This window comes from Cervus elaphus, chromosome 19, assembly GCF_910594005.1.
Source record: "Cervus elaphus chromosome 19, mCerEla1.1, whole genome shotgun sequence".
NCBI classification, from domain to species: domain Eukaryota; kingdom Metazoa; phylum Chordata; class Mammalia; order Artiodactyla; family Cervidae; genus Cervus; species Cervus elaphus.
The window spans coordinates 51,491,893-51,511,531 of NC_057833.1; the positions used below are offsets into that span (position 1 = coordinate 51,491,893).

The 19,639-nt window shown below is 39.7% G+C and overlaps 1 protein-coding gene across 4 annotated transcripts in view; it reads left to right on the top strand.

Annotated features, from left to right (window-relative positions):
- The window catches only part of HSPBAP1 (HSPB1 associated protein 1), a 55,233-nt gene extending 37,590 nt beyond the window's left edge, over positions 1-17,643 (top strand). For 3 of the 4 annotated variants that reach the window (XM_043873962.1, XM_043873961.1, XM_043873959.1), the window contains 5 exons: positions 7,012-7,148; positions 8,447-8,618; positions 13,650-13,733; positions 16,510-16,620; positions 16,733-17,643. In XM_043873962.1, coding sequence (XP_043729897.1) covers positions 7,012-7,148; positions 8,447-8,618; positions 13,650-13,733; positions 16,510-16,620; positions 16,733-17,266 — 1,038 coding nt within the window. In that variant the 3' untranslated portion in view covers positions 17,267-17,643. The remainder of the gene's footprint in view (positions 1-7,011; positions 7,149-8,446; positions 8,619-13,649; positions 13,734-16,509; positions 16,621-16,732) is intronic. The other variant, XM_043873960.1, reaches the window with a different exon arrangement.
- Positions 17,644-19,639: the final 1,996 nt, after the last annotated feature.

A 19,639-nucleotide genomic window follows, 5' to 3' on the forward strand; every position in this document is an offset into this window, starting at 1 on the left:
GTCATGTCTGACTCTGAGACCCTATGAACTGTAGCCCTCCAAGCTCCTCTATCATGGGATTCTCCAGCAAGATTACTAGAGTGGGTTGCTATGCCCTTCTGCAAGGGATCTTCACGATCCAGGGATTGAATCCATATCTCTTAGTCGCATGCATTGGCAGGCAAGTTCTTTACAATTTATAGTGACAGAAAATAGATCTAAGAAGGAGGGGTAGAGAGAGGTTACAAAAGGTTATAGGAAAACTTTTGGACATGACCAAAATGTTTGTCATCTTGATTGTAGTGATTGTTTTTCAGGTGTATATGTAGGTGAAAATTCATAAAATTATACACTTTAAATATACACTGTTTATTGTACATCAATTATACTTCAATAAGACTGTTTAAAAAAATGCAATGCCACTAGCACTCTTTGGTTCCACAGCCTGACAACAGCACTTTTATCACCATTGTTTTTGTGCCTTCAATGCAAATGTCAACACAGTGAAATAAGAAAATACCTCACAGATCACCTGAAATGGTCTCAGGGGTCCCCAAGAGGTCTGTGAACCATTTTAAGAATCTGTACATCATCCCTTCTGAAATTACTCTCTACTCTTCTAGTTCTGACTCCTCCTCTAATATTTGAATGATTACATAAGTATGTTTTCTTCCTAGTCTTACCATTTTTTGTTTTGCTGTTTCCTTGGTCTTCAGGACCCTTCACAGAATGTTTTAACTTAAACCCCAGTTCACCCTCATCCAGTTTTATGTGCCTTCTAGTTAATCAATTGTAGCATTTGTCAATCTTGATAAGAAATTCTTAGGTCTCTTCAGCCTTGTAACTAGTTTTAAAAGTGTTTACTTATAGCCTCTACTTATTCTTATTCCATGATAAATATGTAATATTTATATACTGATAAATACACTGGAAAAATGTTTGTATTTTTGGAAAATATCCTATAGCCTTAAAGGTGGCCAAAAAATATGCTTTTGACACTTAACTGAGTCTCATTTGGCACATAAAATTGGTCAAATTTTTTTTAGCTGTATATCATGTCACTGACTCGTCTAAGCAATGCATTTTTTGGAACATTTTTTTTTTCTACTTCGCAAGGAAGGGAAGGAATTTGTGACAGTAACATAAAATTTCTTTGACTCATTAGGTAAGAATGGCAGATGTTACATTTTATAACCATCTATAAGTATCATTGTAATTGAAGGTATTGTGGACTTTCCTGGTGGCTCAGTAGTAAAGAATTTACTTGCCAATGCAAGGGACACAGGTTTGATCCCTGATCCAGGAAGATCTCCTGGAGAAGGAAATGGCACCCACTCCAGTCTTCTTGCCTGGGAAATCCCATGGACAGAGGAGCATGACATGCTAGAGTCCATGGGCTTACAAAAAGCCAGACACAACTTAGTGACTGAACAACTACAACAATTGAAGCTATTAAGAATCAATATGTAGCAAAGAGATTTGCCCCAAGAACATTTCCCAGGTAGATTCCATTTTATGTTGTGATTCAGATCGACTGTGGAGAGTCAGGAGCCTTGTTAAGTCACCAGGACACAGAATCTCAAAATGCAACACACGGAAGATTAGTTCTAGCCTGTCTTGGGCTTCATAACATAGTTAATGAGAGTATGTTGAAATTGAGCCCGGTGGTTTAGTAATGTTCAAAGGGGCTTGATGGTCAGTGATGCTTTCTAATGAGGCGAATTGGATGTAAAAATTTGGGTATTTATCCAAGCCTATCTGTGGGTAGAGTTAATTCCTCTTTTCTGTTTATGTTACCTAAGGTAATTTTTTCAAGGAAAAAAGAGTCATAAGTACTGGCTAATTTATAGTGTTCATCTAAGGGGCTTCAGACAATAAAAAGAATCTTCCCACAATACAGGAGACCTGGGTTCGATCCCTGGGTCAGGAAGATCCCCTGGAGAAGGGAATGGCCATACTGATTCCAGTATTCTTGCCTGGGAAACCCCCATGGACAGAGGAACCTGGAAGGCTACAGTCCTTGGGGTCTTAAAAGAGTGGGACACAACTTAGAGACTAAACAACAGCATAGTTAATAATACTGTATTGTGTAACTGAAATTTTCTAAGAAAATAGAACTTAAATGTTTACACCAAAAAGAAAAAAAGCAAGTATCAAGTGAAGCCTGGCCAGTGAGATGGAGCGGGTTAAGGTGTCAGAGAGATGAGAAGGGACTGGTCATGCAGGCCCATGATAGAGGGCATTTGGATCTAATTCTAACTGCAGAACAAAGGAGGGGACAAGACTTAATATTTTAAGATCATTCTTTTTTTTTTTTAATTAATACTACTTTTGCTGCTTTGAGGAGAAGAGGTCAGACAGGCAAAGAATCAAAGTTCTTTGAGAGAGAGAGACCAAAAGAGAGAATAACCAGGTTGCATGTGGTAGGAGCGGGGAGGGGTGTGGTGTGGAAGTGTCCAAAGAAGTGACATCTACAGTGGGTCTCAAAAGAGAAATGTGAATTGGGGTGTGGGTAATAAGTAGACTGGCCATGCAGAGGCAACAATAGGAGCAAAGGCAGGGAGATGTGTGGTCCCTGATGAGAGAGCAGTAGAGAATGGTGTAGCATAGTCTCATATCCTGGAGAAGGGAATGACTGCCCACTCCAGTATTCTGGCCTGGAGAATTCCATGGACTGTATAGACTGAGCGACTTTCACATTGCTTCCCTGGTGGCTCAGCTGGTAAAGAATCCGCCTGCAATGCAGGAGAACTGGATTCAATCCCTCAGTTGGGAAGATCCCCCGGAGAAGGGAATGGCAACCCGCTCCAGTATTCTGGCCTCATATCAGAATCTGCATCCCCTTTACGATTCTGAAATGCAGTTTTCAGGGAATATAATTACCTCTACAAATAATTTTTTCAAACTATTAAAATACATGAGAATTTAAGAAGTGTGTGATTTAATGTGTAAATAATTCAAGCATGGCTATACTAGAAGACATAATGAATTAATCAGATGCTTGTACCTTCCTACAAGGAAAAGGTTCAGTTTTGAAGAATTAAAGTGACTATTTCCAATATTTCATATTTAACATCTTGAAATGAGGCTAAATAAGTGTATTTGTATCTCTACACATACAGTCACCATGATGAGACAGTACAAGCACAGACTGATACTGGTATATATATTGCCAACCCAAATGTCATATGAGTTTCAGTGCTGTTGGTGACTTATTTTTCAAAGTGGTGAACCGCTCTGAATAAAGCTGCAGAAACACAAAAATACAGTCCTCCCTCAACTTACTTAGTAACTGTGTTTCTGAAATTCAGTGTGTATTAATACTATGCAGAAATCCTTTTGTTTTTGAAAGGATTATGTGAAATTAGAATTAGAACTCTAGTCTCAGATAACTGAGACTAAGATCAGTTTTTCCAGTGTTATAAATATTGTACAAGATAAAACTTTTTTATATTGTGTTGGGCTGCATCCCTCATGTCCATTCACTGAATACAGAGGCACCCCCGTCCTGTTTATTATGACAATCAAAAATGTCTCCGCATTTTTTAACAGTTAAAAGGACAGACAGTTTTTAACAGTTAAAAGGACAGTTTTAATTGTTAAAAGGACAGAACTGCCCCATAGTTTCCACATGCATAAAGTGGATATAACTAATTTCAGTTTCCTAGGATTAAATGAGATGATGCATATAAAATGTTGTGATTTGGGCCTGTCAAACCATATGGATTCAATAACCCAAAAGTGATAGCTTGTTAGCCTTTGAATATATAAATTTAGTGGTAAATAGAAGAGAATTTAGGACTGGAGATGAAAGTTTAGGAGTCATGTATGTAGCTTGATTTAAACATTATAAAACAGCAGGCAGAAAGTTAAGATTCATTTTAAGAGGGATAAAAGTAGGGTTCCATGTCCTCCTAAAATCTACAAAGTCAAGGATAAAGAGATATGGCTAGGCAACAGTTCATAAGAAAAAGGCAAGAAATTCCCAACTCTCAAGAACCTGTGGGGAAAGTCAAAATAGATGCACTCAATGTTGTCTTTTTTCTGACATTTACTTCAACTGACTCTTTCTCTGCCACTTTGCCCCAAACCCTTCTTCCTATGGTTTTCCCAGCCAATTTGCAGCTGAACTTTAGGTAGTTTAGGTCACCCTGATCTAATCGTTTCAAAATAATTTTTCCTTTTATAGTGATACTGTGTTAGATGAGAGGTATGGGAAGCCTTGTGTCAGTTTTTCATATGGTCACCGCCCCCCCACCCCCACACCCGGTAGAACTTTCCCTTTGTGGTTTTTTTCTGAAGCAGTGCTCTAAAACAGTGTCTCACGTGGGCTCAATCCACTGACCCCTGAAAGTGCATGTGAAAGTGTGTGTGTGTGTGTATGCACGCATTTCTCTGAGGAAAGGGGTGTTGGTATTCCTTAAATTTCCAAAGAGGTGTATCTATAAGAAGATTAAGGAACTTAAACCAGCCTCTTCTTAGATGAGGCAGATCCCTGTTTTCTGTTCTTGTAATGCATGTCTTTCAGCTACCTTTAAATTCCAAATTGAGGTGTGATGAATTGTTCACCAAAGACCAGGTTTATCGGAACTCTTTATCGGAACCCTCCCTAAGCTCCCTGCTTTGACCGGGTGCCCTTTTCCTGTGATCTCAGCGTGCTTTCTGCTCACTTCTATCAAAGCACTCTTCCACTCTATGGACAGGTCCACTTATGGGACTATCTTCCATTATTAGATTTAAAAGGAGGGCCTGTTTTGTGTTAATTTTTTGTATCCCGAACATTCAGCATTGTACTTGATTTGTAGTGTGCTGTGATGTGCTTAGTTGCCCAGTCCTGTCGAACTCTTTGCAACCCCATGGACTGTAGCCCTCCAGGCTCCTCTGTCCATGGGAGTCTCCAGGCAAGAATACTGGAGTGGGTTGCCATGCCCTGCTGCAGGGTATCTTCCCAACCCAGGGATTGAACCCAGGTCTCCTGCCTTGCAGGCGGATTCTTTACCATCTGAGCCACCAGGGAAGCTCAGATGCTCAAAAATGTTCTCGACCTGAACCACTTGCCTATAATAAGCCAACATATTCTTCTTTCCCTCCCAAGCAACCAAGATTTTAAGCACTTACCCTGAGCCAGGTATTTCAGTAGGCATTAGGAAAACAGATAAGCTCCCTGCATGGAGCATATGTGCTATGTCCAGAGGGGACATGACTTTTGCCAACTCCAGAGCTGCTGCATGCATGGAACCATATGCATGTATAATAGTGCTGACTTTTCAAAAACTCCACCTTTAATAACAGATAGCAGTTATATGCACATATTCTGCTATCTTCATCACTGAAAACAAAAATGAAAATGCTTTTTCTAGTCTTCCTTAAAACCATCTATTAAAATGTCCCCCCAGCATCCTTTCTCTTTGAGTAATGTTAATGTTCTGCCTCTGAAAATAGAAAATGCAAATTGAAGATACTGTTAAAGTAGTGTCAGTATTTAGGACAACGTTCTGCACCTAAAAGTATTTTTTATTTTGCTTTATTCTTTAAAATTCAATAGGAAAAATTCATGATTCAGAAAATAAATAAAGCAAAACCTTTCTGTCTGATTCATTAGTGTGTTCTTTTCTTTTCAGCTTATACATATTTTAAGTTCCATGGATTTGAGTTTATGTCAAACTACATTTGTAGTTTTCCAACTTTTATTTAAAAACAGGAACATTCTTTCTTTAAGCCTAAATAAAACCAAGCAGAGCAGTTTGTTGAAAGAAAGAGAACTAGACATAAGGAGTGCCAAGGTCAAAGTGCCTCTCTGTTTTAAGGTTTTTTAGAGTTCATGACTTTAAGGAGCATAGCAATAGTGTTTCAAAATATATGCTGTGTCTCCCCCTCCTGGACACTCTGATTTAGTAGGTATGAACTAATGTTCCATAGTAAAGGCATCTATAGTTTTAAACAACTCCACTAACCTAGGAGACAAACCTAGACAGCATATTAGAAAGCAAAGACATCACTTTGCTGACAAAAGTCTGTACAGTCAAACCTGTGGCTTTTTCAGTAGTCGTGTACAAATGTGAGAGTTGGACCATAAAGAAGGTTGAATGCCGAAAAATTGATGCTTTTGAACTGTGGTGCTGGAGAAGACTCTTGAGGGTCCCTTGGACTGCAAGGAAATCAGATCAGTCCATCCTAAATGAAATTAACACTGAATATTGATTGGAAGGACTGATGCTGAAGCTGAAACTCTAGTATTTTGGTCACCTGATACGAAGAGCTGACTCATTGGAAAAGACCCTGATGCTGGAAGAGATTGAAGGCAGGAAGAGAAGGGAGCGACAGAGGATGAGACTGTTGGATGGTATCATCAACTCAATGGACATGAATTTGAGCAAACTCTGGGAGATAGTGAAGGACAGAGAAACATGGCATGATGCAGGCTATGAGGTTGCAAAGAGTAAGACACAACTGACCAAGTGAACAACAACAACCTAGGAGAAGCCTTCTTTCGTGTGTTCTTTGAGGTGCAAAAAGTTAATGTATTACTTATACCTTGAAATATCTACACTGTTTAGAGGGAATATGCTTTTCTGGATTCATGAGTTGAGCTTCAGAGATTTAAAAAAAAAACTTCTATTTCCATTGCAGTCACTTTTCCTACTGCCTGAGTCACTTACCCCAGATATCCTCATAACTCTGTCTAGTGTTTATTTTTGGTCTCCAGCCTCTAAAATGCAGGCTTCATTTGGGTGGGCATTTTTGTCTATTTTGTTCACTGATTGATCACATGCTCTAGGAGTGCCAGGCGTGTTGTAGGCAGACAGTAAATATTTGTTGAATAACTGCTATTAGTGAGGTCATTCAGATATGTTATTGGTTAAAAAGACTTCTTGGACTGCTCTGGAAACCTAAGCTCTTCCATCTGTAGTGTTTTCTGTAAGAGAGTGGTTCCCATTGCCCCAAACCAGATGTGTAAGTGAAAATGTATAACACTACTATAGAGCAGAGTTGGTTGGTTCTTGATGGACTGTAACTTTATTTTCCTAACAGGATGTGATATGGTCTGACTTTGGGTTTCCTGGAAGAAATGGACAGGAAAGTACATTGTGGATCGGCTCCCTGGGGGCCCATACACCCTGTCATCTGGACACCTATGGTTGCAACTTAGTATTCCAGGTACAAGGAAGGTAATGCATATGTGCATAGGCATGCCGGAGGGAGAGAGATAAATGTATGTGTGCGTGTGTGTCTGTGTGTCTTTGTGTGTTGCACAGGAAAAGCAGTGACTATTGGGTAGGCAGCAGGACTCCCTGCTCCATTCTGTCAGCCTGTCTCATGACCAGGGCAAATCTCTTTACCTTTGGTTCAGTCTCCTCCTGAGCAGTATACATGGTGGTTTCTGTGTTCTGTGTCTCTCAGCCATGATCAGGATTGCTCTTAGAAAGCTGATCCAGAACTTCCAGGCATCCACTCCCAATTCAGCTAGACAGGTGTCTGCTTAGCTGGCTCCTTCTTCCACTTCTTTGAAAATAAAATTAGACTGATAAGGTCTTTCCAGCTCTGACATTCTAAACATATTCTCCCAAATGAGTCCAGTGGAAGGGAGCAGCTTTATCGTCTCTAAGGCAAAATAAGACTTTATACTTCCTAGTTTAAGAAGAGCAGTCAGCTCTCTTGAAAGGACAAGATAGCCCTACTGTAACTGCCAGGGGTCACTAGAGGGCTTTAGAACTTGTCTCAGAACTTGGTTCTTTTCTCTCTCTACGTCCCCATCTGTGGATTTCTGTCTGTGTTTTTCCCTTTTCACACTTCTCCCTTCTTTGCCTCAGATATCCTCCCTCTGTTGGCTCCAAGTATTGATGTGTCTAATGTTTTGTGAGTTAACATTTATCACTTCCATTTTCCAAAAAATTTTAAAGTGACTAAAACATTTTACAGTTTTCTCTTTTTGCAAATTCCTATATTACACTACTTTTTATTGTGTGGCATCATTTGTGCATTTCTCTTCCTTAATGAATCAATTTACAAATGTTTAACTTAAGAAATTTACAGTCCAAACAGGGAGAAGTCTGAAAACTTAACTTGATGGACAGAACCCTGACAGGCTACCCTGGATAAGATAAGAATACAGAGATTTGAGAGAGTGGAGGGAGGTTATTCTAGGTAGCTCTAGCTGTAGGAATGGAAACAGCTTATGAGGAGACTGACTTGGATTTGAGGATTATCTTACAAAGCAGATCTTGTCCCTGCAAAGGGGCTACTTGGGACATCCTGAGATACCCACTAGTTACTAACCTACCTCCACCAGGTGTCTGCAGAGGAGATTCCAGCACCGTGAGAGATGGGCCAGGTGACCCCTGAGGTGGCTCCTGTATTCCTTCATGGATTGTATGAAAATGGGTGAAAACGGGCACTTAGCGGCTGCCTTCTTACATCTTTTGTCTCAAGTCTACAATACTAACTTGTATCTTTTTTTTTTCATTAGGAAAAGATGGCATCTCTTTCCTCCTGAAGATACTCCTTTCCTTTATCCAACTAGAATCCCTTATGAAGAATCCAGTGTGTTCAGTAAAATCAATGTTGTCAATCCTGATTTAAAACGTTTTCCTCAGTTCCGGAAAGCTCAAAGGCATATGGTTACGCTGAGCCCAGGACAGGTAATGGGAACTTTAAAACATTGGTGACCTGTCAGTGGACACCCCGGCTATAACTTCTTTCAAGTCCTATGTCACGTGCCTCCCTACCAGTACAGATGACGGACAGTGGCCCCTTCCCTGCTGCTCTGCTATTGGAAGCTAGCTTCTCCAGCTGTAGGCTTCACACAGTCGCAGCTTCACGTCATGGAAGGGAAGTGAGAGGAGGGTGCATGGCTCCCCCTGCTGGTGAAGACGAGAATGGACTGTGGAGGAAGATCCAGGAGCTCAGTCATTTTTATTTAGGTTGAGCACTTCTGAAACATTTATTCACAACTAATATCTGTTCAACTAGGTTAGAATCCAGGCACACAAACACAGGTTCAAGCGTATCCAGTTAGTGGGCCAGCAAAGGCAGAATGAACTAAGAATGATTTAGGGATTTAAGGTTTTTTTTTTAATTGAGGTATAGTTGGTTTACAATATTGTGTTAGTTTCAGATGTATAGCATAGTGATTCAGTTATATATTTTTTCAGGTTATATTCCATTATAATTTATTACAAGATATTGAATATAGTTCTCTGTACTATACAGTAAATCCGTGTTGCCTATATATTCTGTGTGCAGTAGTTTGTATCTGTTAATCCCCTACTCCTAACTTATCCCTTTCCCCATAACCAAACATGATACCCATAAGCTTGTTTTCTATGTCTGTGAGTCTGTTTCTGTTTTGTATACAGATTTATCATTTTGTAGATTGATGTCATATAATATTTGTTGAGAATGATTTGCTTTTAAGCAGGAATGGATGCTGCTTTAGGAACTGACTGTCTCTGAAGTATCTCTAAAGGTTTGGTGCTTAGTGCTCCTACCGAGTGGGGAAAATCACCTCTACAACGCTGGCATGTACGGTCTGATATTTTGTTAACATTTACCAGGTTTTCTTAGTCTCTTAAGGGGATTTTATTCCCTTGATTATCCCTCTTACCTGCCTGTGTTCCCTCCTTCCCCCCTTCTCACTGGCTCTTCCTGCCTCCTTTACACGCGAGTGCTCCAGCTCAAGCAGTCTGACTGTTTCCTCATCTTGTCAGCAGCCACTCCCCATTCACCTATCCCCCCAGACCCTGACAGCCACTTCTCTGTTTTCTTTCTTGATAGATTTACCTATTCTGGACATCTCATATAAGTGCAGTTGTGCAATCTGTGGTCTTTTATGTCTGGTTCCTTTCACATAGCATAATCTCCTCAAGGTTCATCCACACTGTAGAATGTTATTGGCTCTTTGTTCCTTTTTATGGATGACTATGTTCCATTACAAATAGCTGAGGAAAGAAGAGAAGCTAAAGGCAAAGGAGAAAGGAAAGCTATACCCAGTTGAATGCAGAGTTCCAAACAATAACAAGGAGAGATAAGAAAGCCTTCCTCACTGATCAATGCAAAGACATAGAGGAAAAAAATAGAATGGGAAAGACTAGAGATCTCTTCAAGAAAATTAGAGATACCAAGGGAACATTTCATGCAAAAATGGGCACAATAAAGGACAGAAATGGTATGGACCTAACAGAAGCAGAAGATATTAAGAAGGGGTGGCAAGAATACACAGAAGAACTATACAAAAAAGATCTTCATGACCCACGATGGTGTGATCATTCACCTAGAGCCAGACATCATGGAATGCGAAGTCAAGTGGGCCTTAGGAAGCATCACTATGAACAAAGCTAGTGGAGGTGGTGGAATTCCAGTTGAGCTATTTCAAATCCTAAAATATGATGCTGTGAAAGTGCTGCACTCAATATGCCAGCAAATTTGGAAAACTCAGCAGTGGCCACAGGACTAGAATAGGTCAGTTTTCATTCCAGACCCAAAGAAAGGCAAAGACAAAGAATGTTCAACCTATTGCACAATTGCACTCATCTCAGATGCTAGCAAAGTAATGCTCAAAATTCTCCAAGCCAGGCTTCAACAGTACAAACCATGAACTTCCAGATGTTCAAGCTGGATTTAGAAATAGTAGAGGAACCAGAGATCAAATTACCAACATCCATTGGATCATCGAAAAAGCAAGAGATCCAGAAAAACATCTACCTCTGCTTTATTGATTACACCAAAGCCTTTGACTGTGTAGATTACAACAAACTGGAAAATTCTTCAAGAGAGGGGAATACCAGACCACCTTACCTGCCTCCTGAGCAATCTGTATGCAGGTCAAGAAACAACAGTTAAAACTGGACGTGTAACAACAGACTGGTTCCAAATTGGGAAAGGAATACATCAAGGCTGTATATTGTCACCGTGCTTACTTAACTTATATGCAGAGTGCATCATGCAAAATGCCGGGTAGGATGAAGCACAAGCTGGAATCAAGATTGCCGCAAGAAATATCAATAACCTCAGATATGCTGATGACACCACCCTTAGAGCGGAAAGTGAAGAGGCACTGAAGAGCCTCTTGATGAAAGTGAAAGAGGAGAGTGAAAAAGTTGGCTTAAAACTCAACTTTCAAAAAACTAAGATCATGGCATCTGGTCCCATCACTTCATGGCAAATAAATGGGGAAACAATGGAAACAGTGACAGACTTTATTTTTTTGGGCTCCAAAGTCACTGCAGATGGTGACTGCAGCCATGAAATTAAAAGACGCTCTTGGAGGAAAAGCTGTGACTAACCTAGATAGCATATTAAAAAGCAGAGACATTTCTTTTCTGATGAAGGTCCATGTAGTCAGAGCTGTGGTTTTTCCAGTGGTCATGTATGGATGTGAGAGTTGGATGATAAAAAAAAGCTGAGCACCGAAGAATTAATGCTTTTGAACTGTGATGTTGGAGAAGACTCTTGAGAGTCCGTTGGATTGCAAGGAGATCCAACCAGTCCATCCTAAAGGAAATCAGTCCTGAATAGTCATTGGAAGGACTGATGCTGAAGCTGAAACTCCAATACTTTGGCCACCTGATGTGAAGAACTGACTCATTTGAAAAGACCCTGATGCTGGGAAAGATTGAAGGCAGGAGGAAAAGGGGACAACAAAGGATGAGATGGTTGGATGACATTACCGACTCAATGGACATGAGTTTGAGCAAGCTCCAGGAGTCAGTGATGGACAGGGAGGCCTGGTGTGCTGCAGTCCATGGGGTCGCAAAGAGTCGGACGTGACTAAGCGACTGAACTGAACTGACTGTTGTTCCATTATGTGAATATACATTTTATTTATCCATTAAACACCTGATGGGTATTTGGGTTGTTTCCACTTTTTTGGTTATTATGACTAATACTGCTATAAATACTTGTGTACAAGGTTTTGTAAGAGCATATATTTTCAGTTCTCTTGGGTATTCATGTAGGAGTGGAATTGCTGGGTCATATGTTAATTCTGTGTTTTAACTTTTGGGGGAATTGCCAAACTGTTTTCCATAGCAGCTGCACCATTTTACATTCCTACCAGCAATCTATGTGGGTTCTAATTGCTTTACATCCTTTCCAACACTTGTTATCTTCCTTTATTATTCTCGCATTGTGGGCAGACGCTTTACCATCTGAGCCACCAGCAAAGTCTATTGATATTATTACTATTATTATATTGCTACAAGTATAGCAATTTTAGTGGGTGTGAAGTGGCTGCTAATTCTTTTTTTTTCTACTTTAATAGCCAAATTCAATGAGTATTTCTGTCCATTGTATCAGTTTTTTTACATCATGCTCTTTCCTGAACCCACCATAAACTGGCTCCCTCTCTTACCTCTGTACTGAAAGTAAACTCTGTGATAGGACATTCAAGACCTCCTAATGACTAAATCCAGTGGCTGTAGTGGCCATTTTTAGTGCCTAATTCTCCTGAAAGGAGCTCTCTTCCCATCTCCACCTTGTCTGTAGCAAGTGCTGCCATTTTGTAAATCCAAACCAAGAAGTTTCAGATCATCTCCATCTACTCTACTTGGCCTTTCACGGACTCTTGTAGTGAGTCTGGACAAATGCAGTCCTTCTTGGCTCTGCCCATTGCTTTCGTTTGCTATTCCTTCCTATTTAAATCTTAACATTTAATTTAATAAGTGGACCATTGCAGGACGCTCCTGTCCTTCCCAGACTCTCCCATAATGTCACTATTTAACCGTCCACTTACTCAGAACTTCTCAGGAACTTGTAATGCCTACAGGATATAAAATCCAGATTCTTTATTCTGAATTCAGGGCCCTCCACTGGCCCTAACCTGATTCTCCTACTTTATTCCCCATTATTCCTTCTGCAGTGGTAAAACTGGCCTGCTTGCTATCCCTCGAAAGTCCTACCTCCCTTGCCCACTTCCCCCTCCTGGCATGTCCTCATTCTCTCCTAGTCGTGGTTCAAGTCACACTCCCTTCATCCAGGTTGCCCCTGACCTCCCTAGTTTGTGCCTGCCTCTCTCACCTCTGAACTCCTCTAGCACCAGTGTCCACTCCTCTGATTTACCCTTATATAATGCCACTTTTCTCTATATTATTTTTTCATTGGCTAGATTTTATACCGTGAGAAGTCAGAAACTATGTCCTATACTTTTACATATGCCCTTTCTCAGAACTCATGCAATTCTTACGTGATGGAAAGGAGAAAGAGTTACAATCTCAGAATCCTTTACCAAGATTTGGATGCAGACAAAGAAGGTCCAGCATAAAGGAGAGTAGAGACTGGAGAAGCTGGTAATATCCTTTGTGAAAAAGTGAAAGTATTATTCGCTCGGTCATGTCCAACTCCTTGCGACCACATGGACTTGTAGCCTGCCAGGCTCTTCTGTCCGTGGAATTCTCCAGGCAAGAATACTGGAGTGAGTTGCCATTCCCTTCTCCAGGGGATCTTCCCCTCTGAGCCACCAGGGAAGCCAATATCCTTTGTAGAAACATGCAAACTTGTTAATTTTTTTTTTAAAGGAATACAAGGATTATGGCAGCCTTTTCTTATTTTTCCCTTTCCTATTACAATATTCCTATAAATTCATTTGAATTTTTTTCCTAACAGCTTCAATTTAGATCTGATTCTGACATAAAATGTTTTGGTTTTGTGCTAACCATTTTTTGTTTGGTTTTCAGGTTCTGTTTGTTCCCAGACACTGGTGGCATTATGTGGAATCCATTGATCCTGTCACTGTCAGTATAAACTCATGGATTGAGCTGGTATTTTCTTTTTCTAACAAATGTCATCTCCTTGCCTTTAAGATACACAATGCCTGTCTTTTTAACTTAATGACTAATTTTAACCAACACTCCCGCGTTACTTTGCTCACTATGCTATAGGTTGTGGATTCTGTGCTCTGTTGGTGGATGGTGAGGTTGGGAAGAGGGCTTTTGTGACACTGTTCTCTTTCTTCTAGGGGCACAATGCACCCTGACGTTAGTGAGGCAGGTCTTCTCCCTTGACTGGTGTTAGGAGAATTGTGTTGGGCCTGGCTGAATCTGCCACACATGTCCCATGTTGCTAGTCCCATCCCACACCACCTGGGCTGGAAATATCTGCTTCTTGGTTCAGGGTCCTCATTACTAATTGCACAATTCACAGTCCTGACTTACACATTTTCTCAGAGCAGTCTTTCAGTGCTAGGTTTTATCATTTTATTTCTGCCAAAGGCTTTTCCCCTCCATTATGCTATGCTTAATCCTGGTTGCCTGCTCCACTTGACAATTAGGATGGCTAACATTATGGTTCAAGTCTGTCTCTGCCACCTGAGGCCTTATTGCATCTGTGCATGCTTTAACCAGAGGCTTTGATTGCAGCCATGGCTGGTGTCTTTCATTCAGCATAATATTTTTACGAATCATCCATGGAGTAGAGTGTATCAGTACTTCATTCTTTTTTTATAGCTAAAAAGTATTGTTTAGACATACCACATTTTGTTTATCCACTAATCAGTTGGTGGATCTTTGGACTGTGTCTACTTTGGCTATTATGAATAATGCTACAGCTATTTGTGTACATGGTTTTGTGTGGATGTATGTTTTCATTTCTTTTGGTATATACCTGGGTGTGGAGTTGCTGGATCATATGGACATCAGCCAGGGCAGACCAGAAGGCTGGAAATTCAGATGAGTTCAAAGTTGGAGTATAGAGTCCAAAATCTGTAAATCTGTAACAGGCTGGCAGGCTGGAAACTGGCTTAGGATTTCTGTTGCTGTCTTGAGGCAGAATTTTTTCTTCTCCAAGAAACCTTAACTTTTGTTCTTAAAGCTTTCAACTGATCAGATGAGGTCCACCTACATTATTGAGGATAATCTCCTTTTACTTAAAGTCACCTGATTATAAATGTTAATCACATCTACAAAATATCTTTACAGTGACATCTAGAATAGTATTTGACTAGACAGTTGGTCACCATAGCCTACCCAAGTTGACTCATAAAATTAACGATCTGGTAACTCTAGATTTAATCTTCTGAGGAATTGCCAGGCTGTTTTCCAATGCAGTGCACCATTTACATTCCCCCAACAAAGTATGAAGATTCTGATTTCTTCACATCCTTACGAACATTTGTTATCTGTCTTTTTTATTATAGCCATCCTAGTGAGAAGTGGTATCTCATCTTGGGGATTTGCTTTGTTTTAAGTTTAATATTATGCTTCTAATAGTCATCTGTGTTTCTAATATTCATCTAATATTCATCTCTGTTGTCACATGTAGCTGGTCATTCCTTTTCACTGTCATATAATAATATCCTCTAGTGTTAATGTACCACAGTTTATTGATTCATTTTTCTGTTGATGGATAATTGGGTTGCTTTTAGTTTTTTTGCTTTTATAAATAGAATATTCTTTTGTATACGTGTGCAAGAGTTTCTCCAGAGAATGTGTATATATCTAGAAGTGGAATTGCCATCTGTAGGGTATACAGTACTCAAGTTTATAAAATAATGCCTGCATGTTTTCCAAATGTCTGTCAGCACACATTCCCACCATCAATGTATAAGATTTCTGTCAATTGTTTGACATTTCTCCATCATTTGGAATTATCAGACCCTCTCTTGCCAGTTTCATGGGTTTCTTGATTTGCATTTCCCTGATTATTAATGAGACTAAGCTTATTTTCATGTGTTTATTACTTATATAATTGTTCTTTTTTTGAATGTTTATCTTTGTGGCTTTTGCCCATTTAAAAAAAAATGGGTCATTTGTCTTACTGATGTGTGCAGATTCTTTATATATTTTGCAATCAGTTATATATGTTACAGACATCTGGCTTCTTTATTTCCTTTATGGTGTCTTTTGATGAACAAAAGTTACTAATTTTAATGTAGTTTATCATGATGGCCATAGTTTATATTTATTATATCTTAAGATACAATAGATAGATAGGTATTTAGCCTTAAGATAGATATTTAGCCTTCTCACTTTTGTGACCAAGAATGTTTGTTGTTGTTGTTCAGTTACCAAGTCATGTCTGACTCTTTGCAACCCCATGGACTATAGCATGCCAGGCTTCCCTGTCCCTCACCATCTCCCAGAGACTGCCCAGTTTTATGTCCATTGCATCGGTGATGCCATCCAACCAAGAATGTTTATTAAAAATTTTTTCCCATTCCTCAAAAAATTAGCTTGTCAAAATAATCCTCTATTGGGATTATTCATTTTTATGTGATACTTTTTAAAAGAAACTTTAAACATGTCAGAGAATGGAAAATGCTGGGGAAAATATCACAGGTGATTCATCCTTAAGGCCTATGTCTTAAGACAGGACCCATACTTAAATTTAGTTGGTGAAATATTCTGCAACTCTTTCTAGGTGGCAGAAGATAGTTAATACATAAAAATTGTGGTCTGCCAACAGCATATTCATCCTTCAGGAACAAAGCTTATGTTGATGAAAGAACAAAACACATAATTAAGAGACTCTCCTCTGTTTTAAGCAGTGAGACCCAGAGACAAATGAAAAACTGTGTCTTCTTTTTCAACCTTGACTTAGGAAGAGGACCACCAAGCCCGGGTAGAAGAGGCAATCACCCGCATGCTTGTGTGTGCCCTGAAAACTGCAGAGAATCCACACAATACCAGAGCTTGGTTAAACCCAACTGAGGTAGGTCTCTTCCAGTTACTATCGTGTGATAAACCAACTCTGACAAGAACGTTTGTTTTCCAATTTATGTAAGTATGTATAACCATTTTAAAGAGTTTTTCTTTTTCCCTAGCTTGAGGAAACATCCCATGAAGTCAATTGTCACTACTTAAATGGAGCCATTTCTGCTTTTTTTAGTCATTATGGAACATCTGAAGTAGTAGAAACCCAAGCACTGAGGACAAACAGAGAATACACGATAAAGGAGGAGTTAAATGTGCACAACCACGTGGAGGTAGAACAAATTGGTAGCCACAACTCAAGTTCAGAAACAGTAAAACAAGAGGCAGCAAGTCCTTTTGGCCTTGATCTGGTTCCTGTCATACCAAGTTCCCAAGAACCATCTTCAGAAAGAGGAGGCATATTTGAAAATGATGGTGAAGAGTTTGTCAGCAAAAATGGAAAATCCTTTGGAAAACTGCCTAATACCAAGAGGCAACGAATGATGAGTGAGAGTGAGAATGCAGTTGTGGAACAGGTTGCTTCAGATAGGACTGGGGCCCTTTCCCAAATATTCGTTTCTACAGATGACTTGCTGGACTGCTTGGTGAATCCACAGGTAACCAGGATAGTGGCACAACTTCTGATTCAAGGAAAAAGTGTGTGATTCTAATAGAAAATGATTTTTTAAATACTGTTTTAAGAATATCTTTAAAATAATGTAGTTTTTAAATAAAAGATGAAACAGCAAAAGTTCAATTTGCACATGCTTAAAATGTACTGTTCTCACCTAATTAAATTTTAGTCTCTTGCCACCTTCTGGCATACACATTGCTCTTTGGACAACCTGACTCTTTGTTGTTTGTTTGCCTATTTACTTGGTGCCTTTGCCTTGCCTCTCCCATCTCATACCTTCAGCCTGTCTCAAATATAAGCTCCTGGCATTCTCAAAAGGCAGTAGTCTCTGCATCAGCCTCAAGCAGGGGTCAGCCTGCTGCTTGTTTTCGTAAATAAAGTTGTATTGAAACATGGCCATACCATTCATTTACGTATTGTCTGTGGTGGCTTTAGGATGACAGTGGCAGATTTGAGTCGCGACAAAGGCAGTGTGACTTAAAAAGCTGGAAAAATTCACTGGAACCCCTTACAGAAAATGTTTGCTAACTTTTTAATGGATCAAAGGCATCCACCTGGTGAATTCTGTCTTCTGTTATTTTTTGAGGGGGAGGGACTGCAGTTGCTCATTTCAATAGGTATTTTTGACTCTATGTAGTAAGGTGATGTGGGACAATTTGTGATTGTTCTAGGTTGCCAACCTCTTAATTCAAATGCAAGGTGAATTCTCGCCTTGACCTGAAGTGACCACACTTCTCACGTGTGTCAGATTCTCACTGGTTAACCCCTGTGCTCCAGAGTAGAGTACCCATCAGGAGAAAAGTAGGTGGGGGTCTCTTTGTGGAAGGAGCTGGGACATCTAAGGACAACAGCCCTGCAATAAAAATGACCAAATGCTGCTGACTCCTGAAACTAACGAAAAGCTTTGTTTCCTCAACTTAATCCCACTCTCATTGCATTTGCAAGATGTTGGGATAATTATTATCATTACTACCCAAGTAGGAATTTAAAAAAACAGATTGATCTCAGTACCCATTCATGAAAAACACATAGAAAAGATACACAAAGTCACCTTTTAAGAAGATTGACTATTGGTCTCATCCTTCTCACTTTTCAAACTGAGGGTATCAATAAATCCCAAGAGAGAGCTGGCTTTCTGGGAGAAAGGAGGAAGGGAGGTGAACATGCCCAAGAAAAGAATGGTCTGAAAAAAGACCCTTCTGTAGGGTCTTTGGCCCATTTTTTTTTTAATACATGTTTCAATGCTATTCTCTCAAATATCCCACCCTCGCCTTCTCCCACAGAGTCCAAAAGACTGTTCTATACATCTGTGTCTCTTTTGCTGTCTTGGACATAGGGTCATCATTACCATCGTTCTCAATTCCATATATATGCATTAGTATACTGTATTGATGTTTTTCTTTCTGACTTACTTCACTCTGTGTAATAGGCTCCAGTTTCATCCACCTCATTAGAACTGATTCTAATGTATTCTTTTTAATGGCTGAGTAATATTCCATTGTGTATATGTACCACAGCTTTCTTATCCATTCATCTGCCAATGGACATCTAGGTTGCTTCCATGTCCTGGCTATTATAAACAGTGCTGCGATGAACATTGGGGTACACGTGTCTCTTTCAATTCTGGTTTCCTCAGTGTGTATGCCCAGCAGTGGGATTGCTGGGTCATATGGCAGTTCTATTTCCAATTTTTTAAGGAATCTCCACACTGTTCTCCATAGTGGCTGTACTAGTTTGCATTCCCACCAACAGCGTAAGAGAGTTCCCTTTTCTCCATACCCTCTCCAGCAATTTATTGTTTGTAGACTTTTGGATAGCAGCCATTCTGACTGGCGTGAGATGGTACCTCATTGTGGTTTTGATTTGCATTTCTCTGATAATGAGTGATGTTGAGCATCTTTTCATGTATTTGTTAGCCATCTGTATGTCTTCTTTGGAGAAATGTCTGTTTAGCTCTTTGGCCCATTTTTGGATTGGGTCATTTATTTTTCTGGAATTGAGCTGCAGGAGTTGCTTGTATATTTTTGAGGTTAATTCTTTGTCTGTTGCTTCATTTGCTATTATTTTCTCCCATTCTGAAGGTTGTCTTTTCACCTTACTTATAGTTTCCTTTGTTGTGCAAAAGCTTTTAAGTTTAATTAGGTCCCATTTGTTTATTTTTGCTTTTATTTCCAATATTCTGGGAGGTGGATCATAGAGGATCCTGCTGTGATTTATGTCAGGGAGTGTTTTGCCTATGTTTTCCTCTAGGAGTTTTATAGTTTCTGGTGTTACATTTAGATCTTTAATCCATTTTGAGTTTATTTTTGTGTATGGTGTTAGAAAGTGTTCTAGTTTCATTCTTTTACAAGTGGTTGACCAGTTTTCCCAGCACCACTTGTTAAAGAGATTGCCTTTTCTCTAT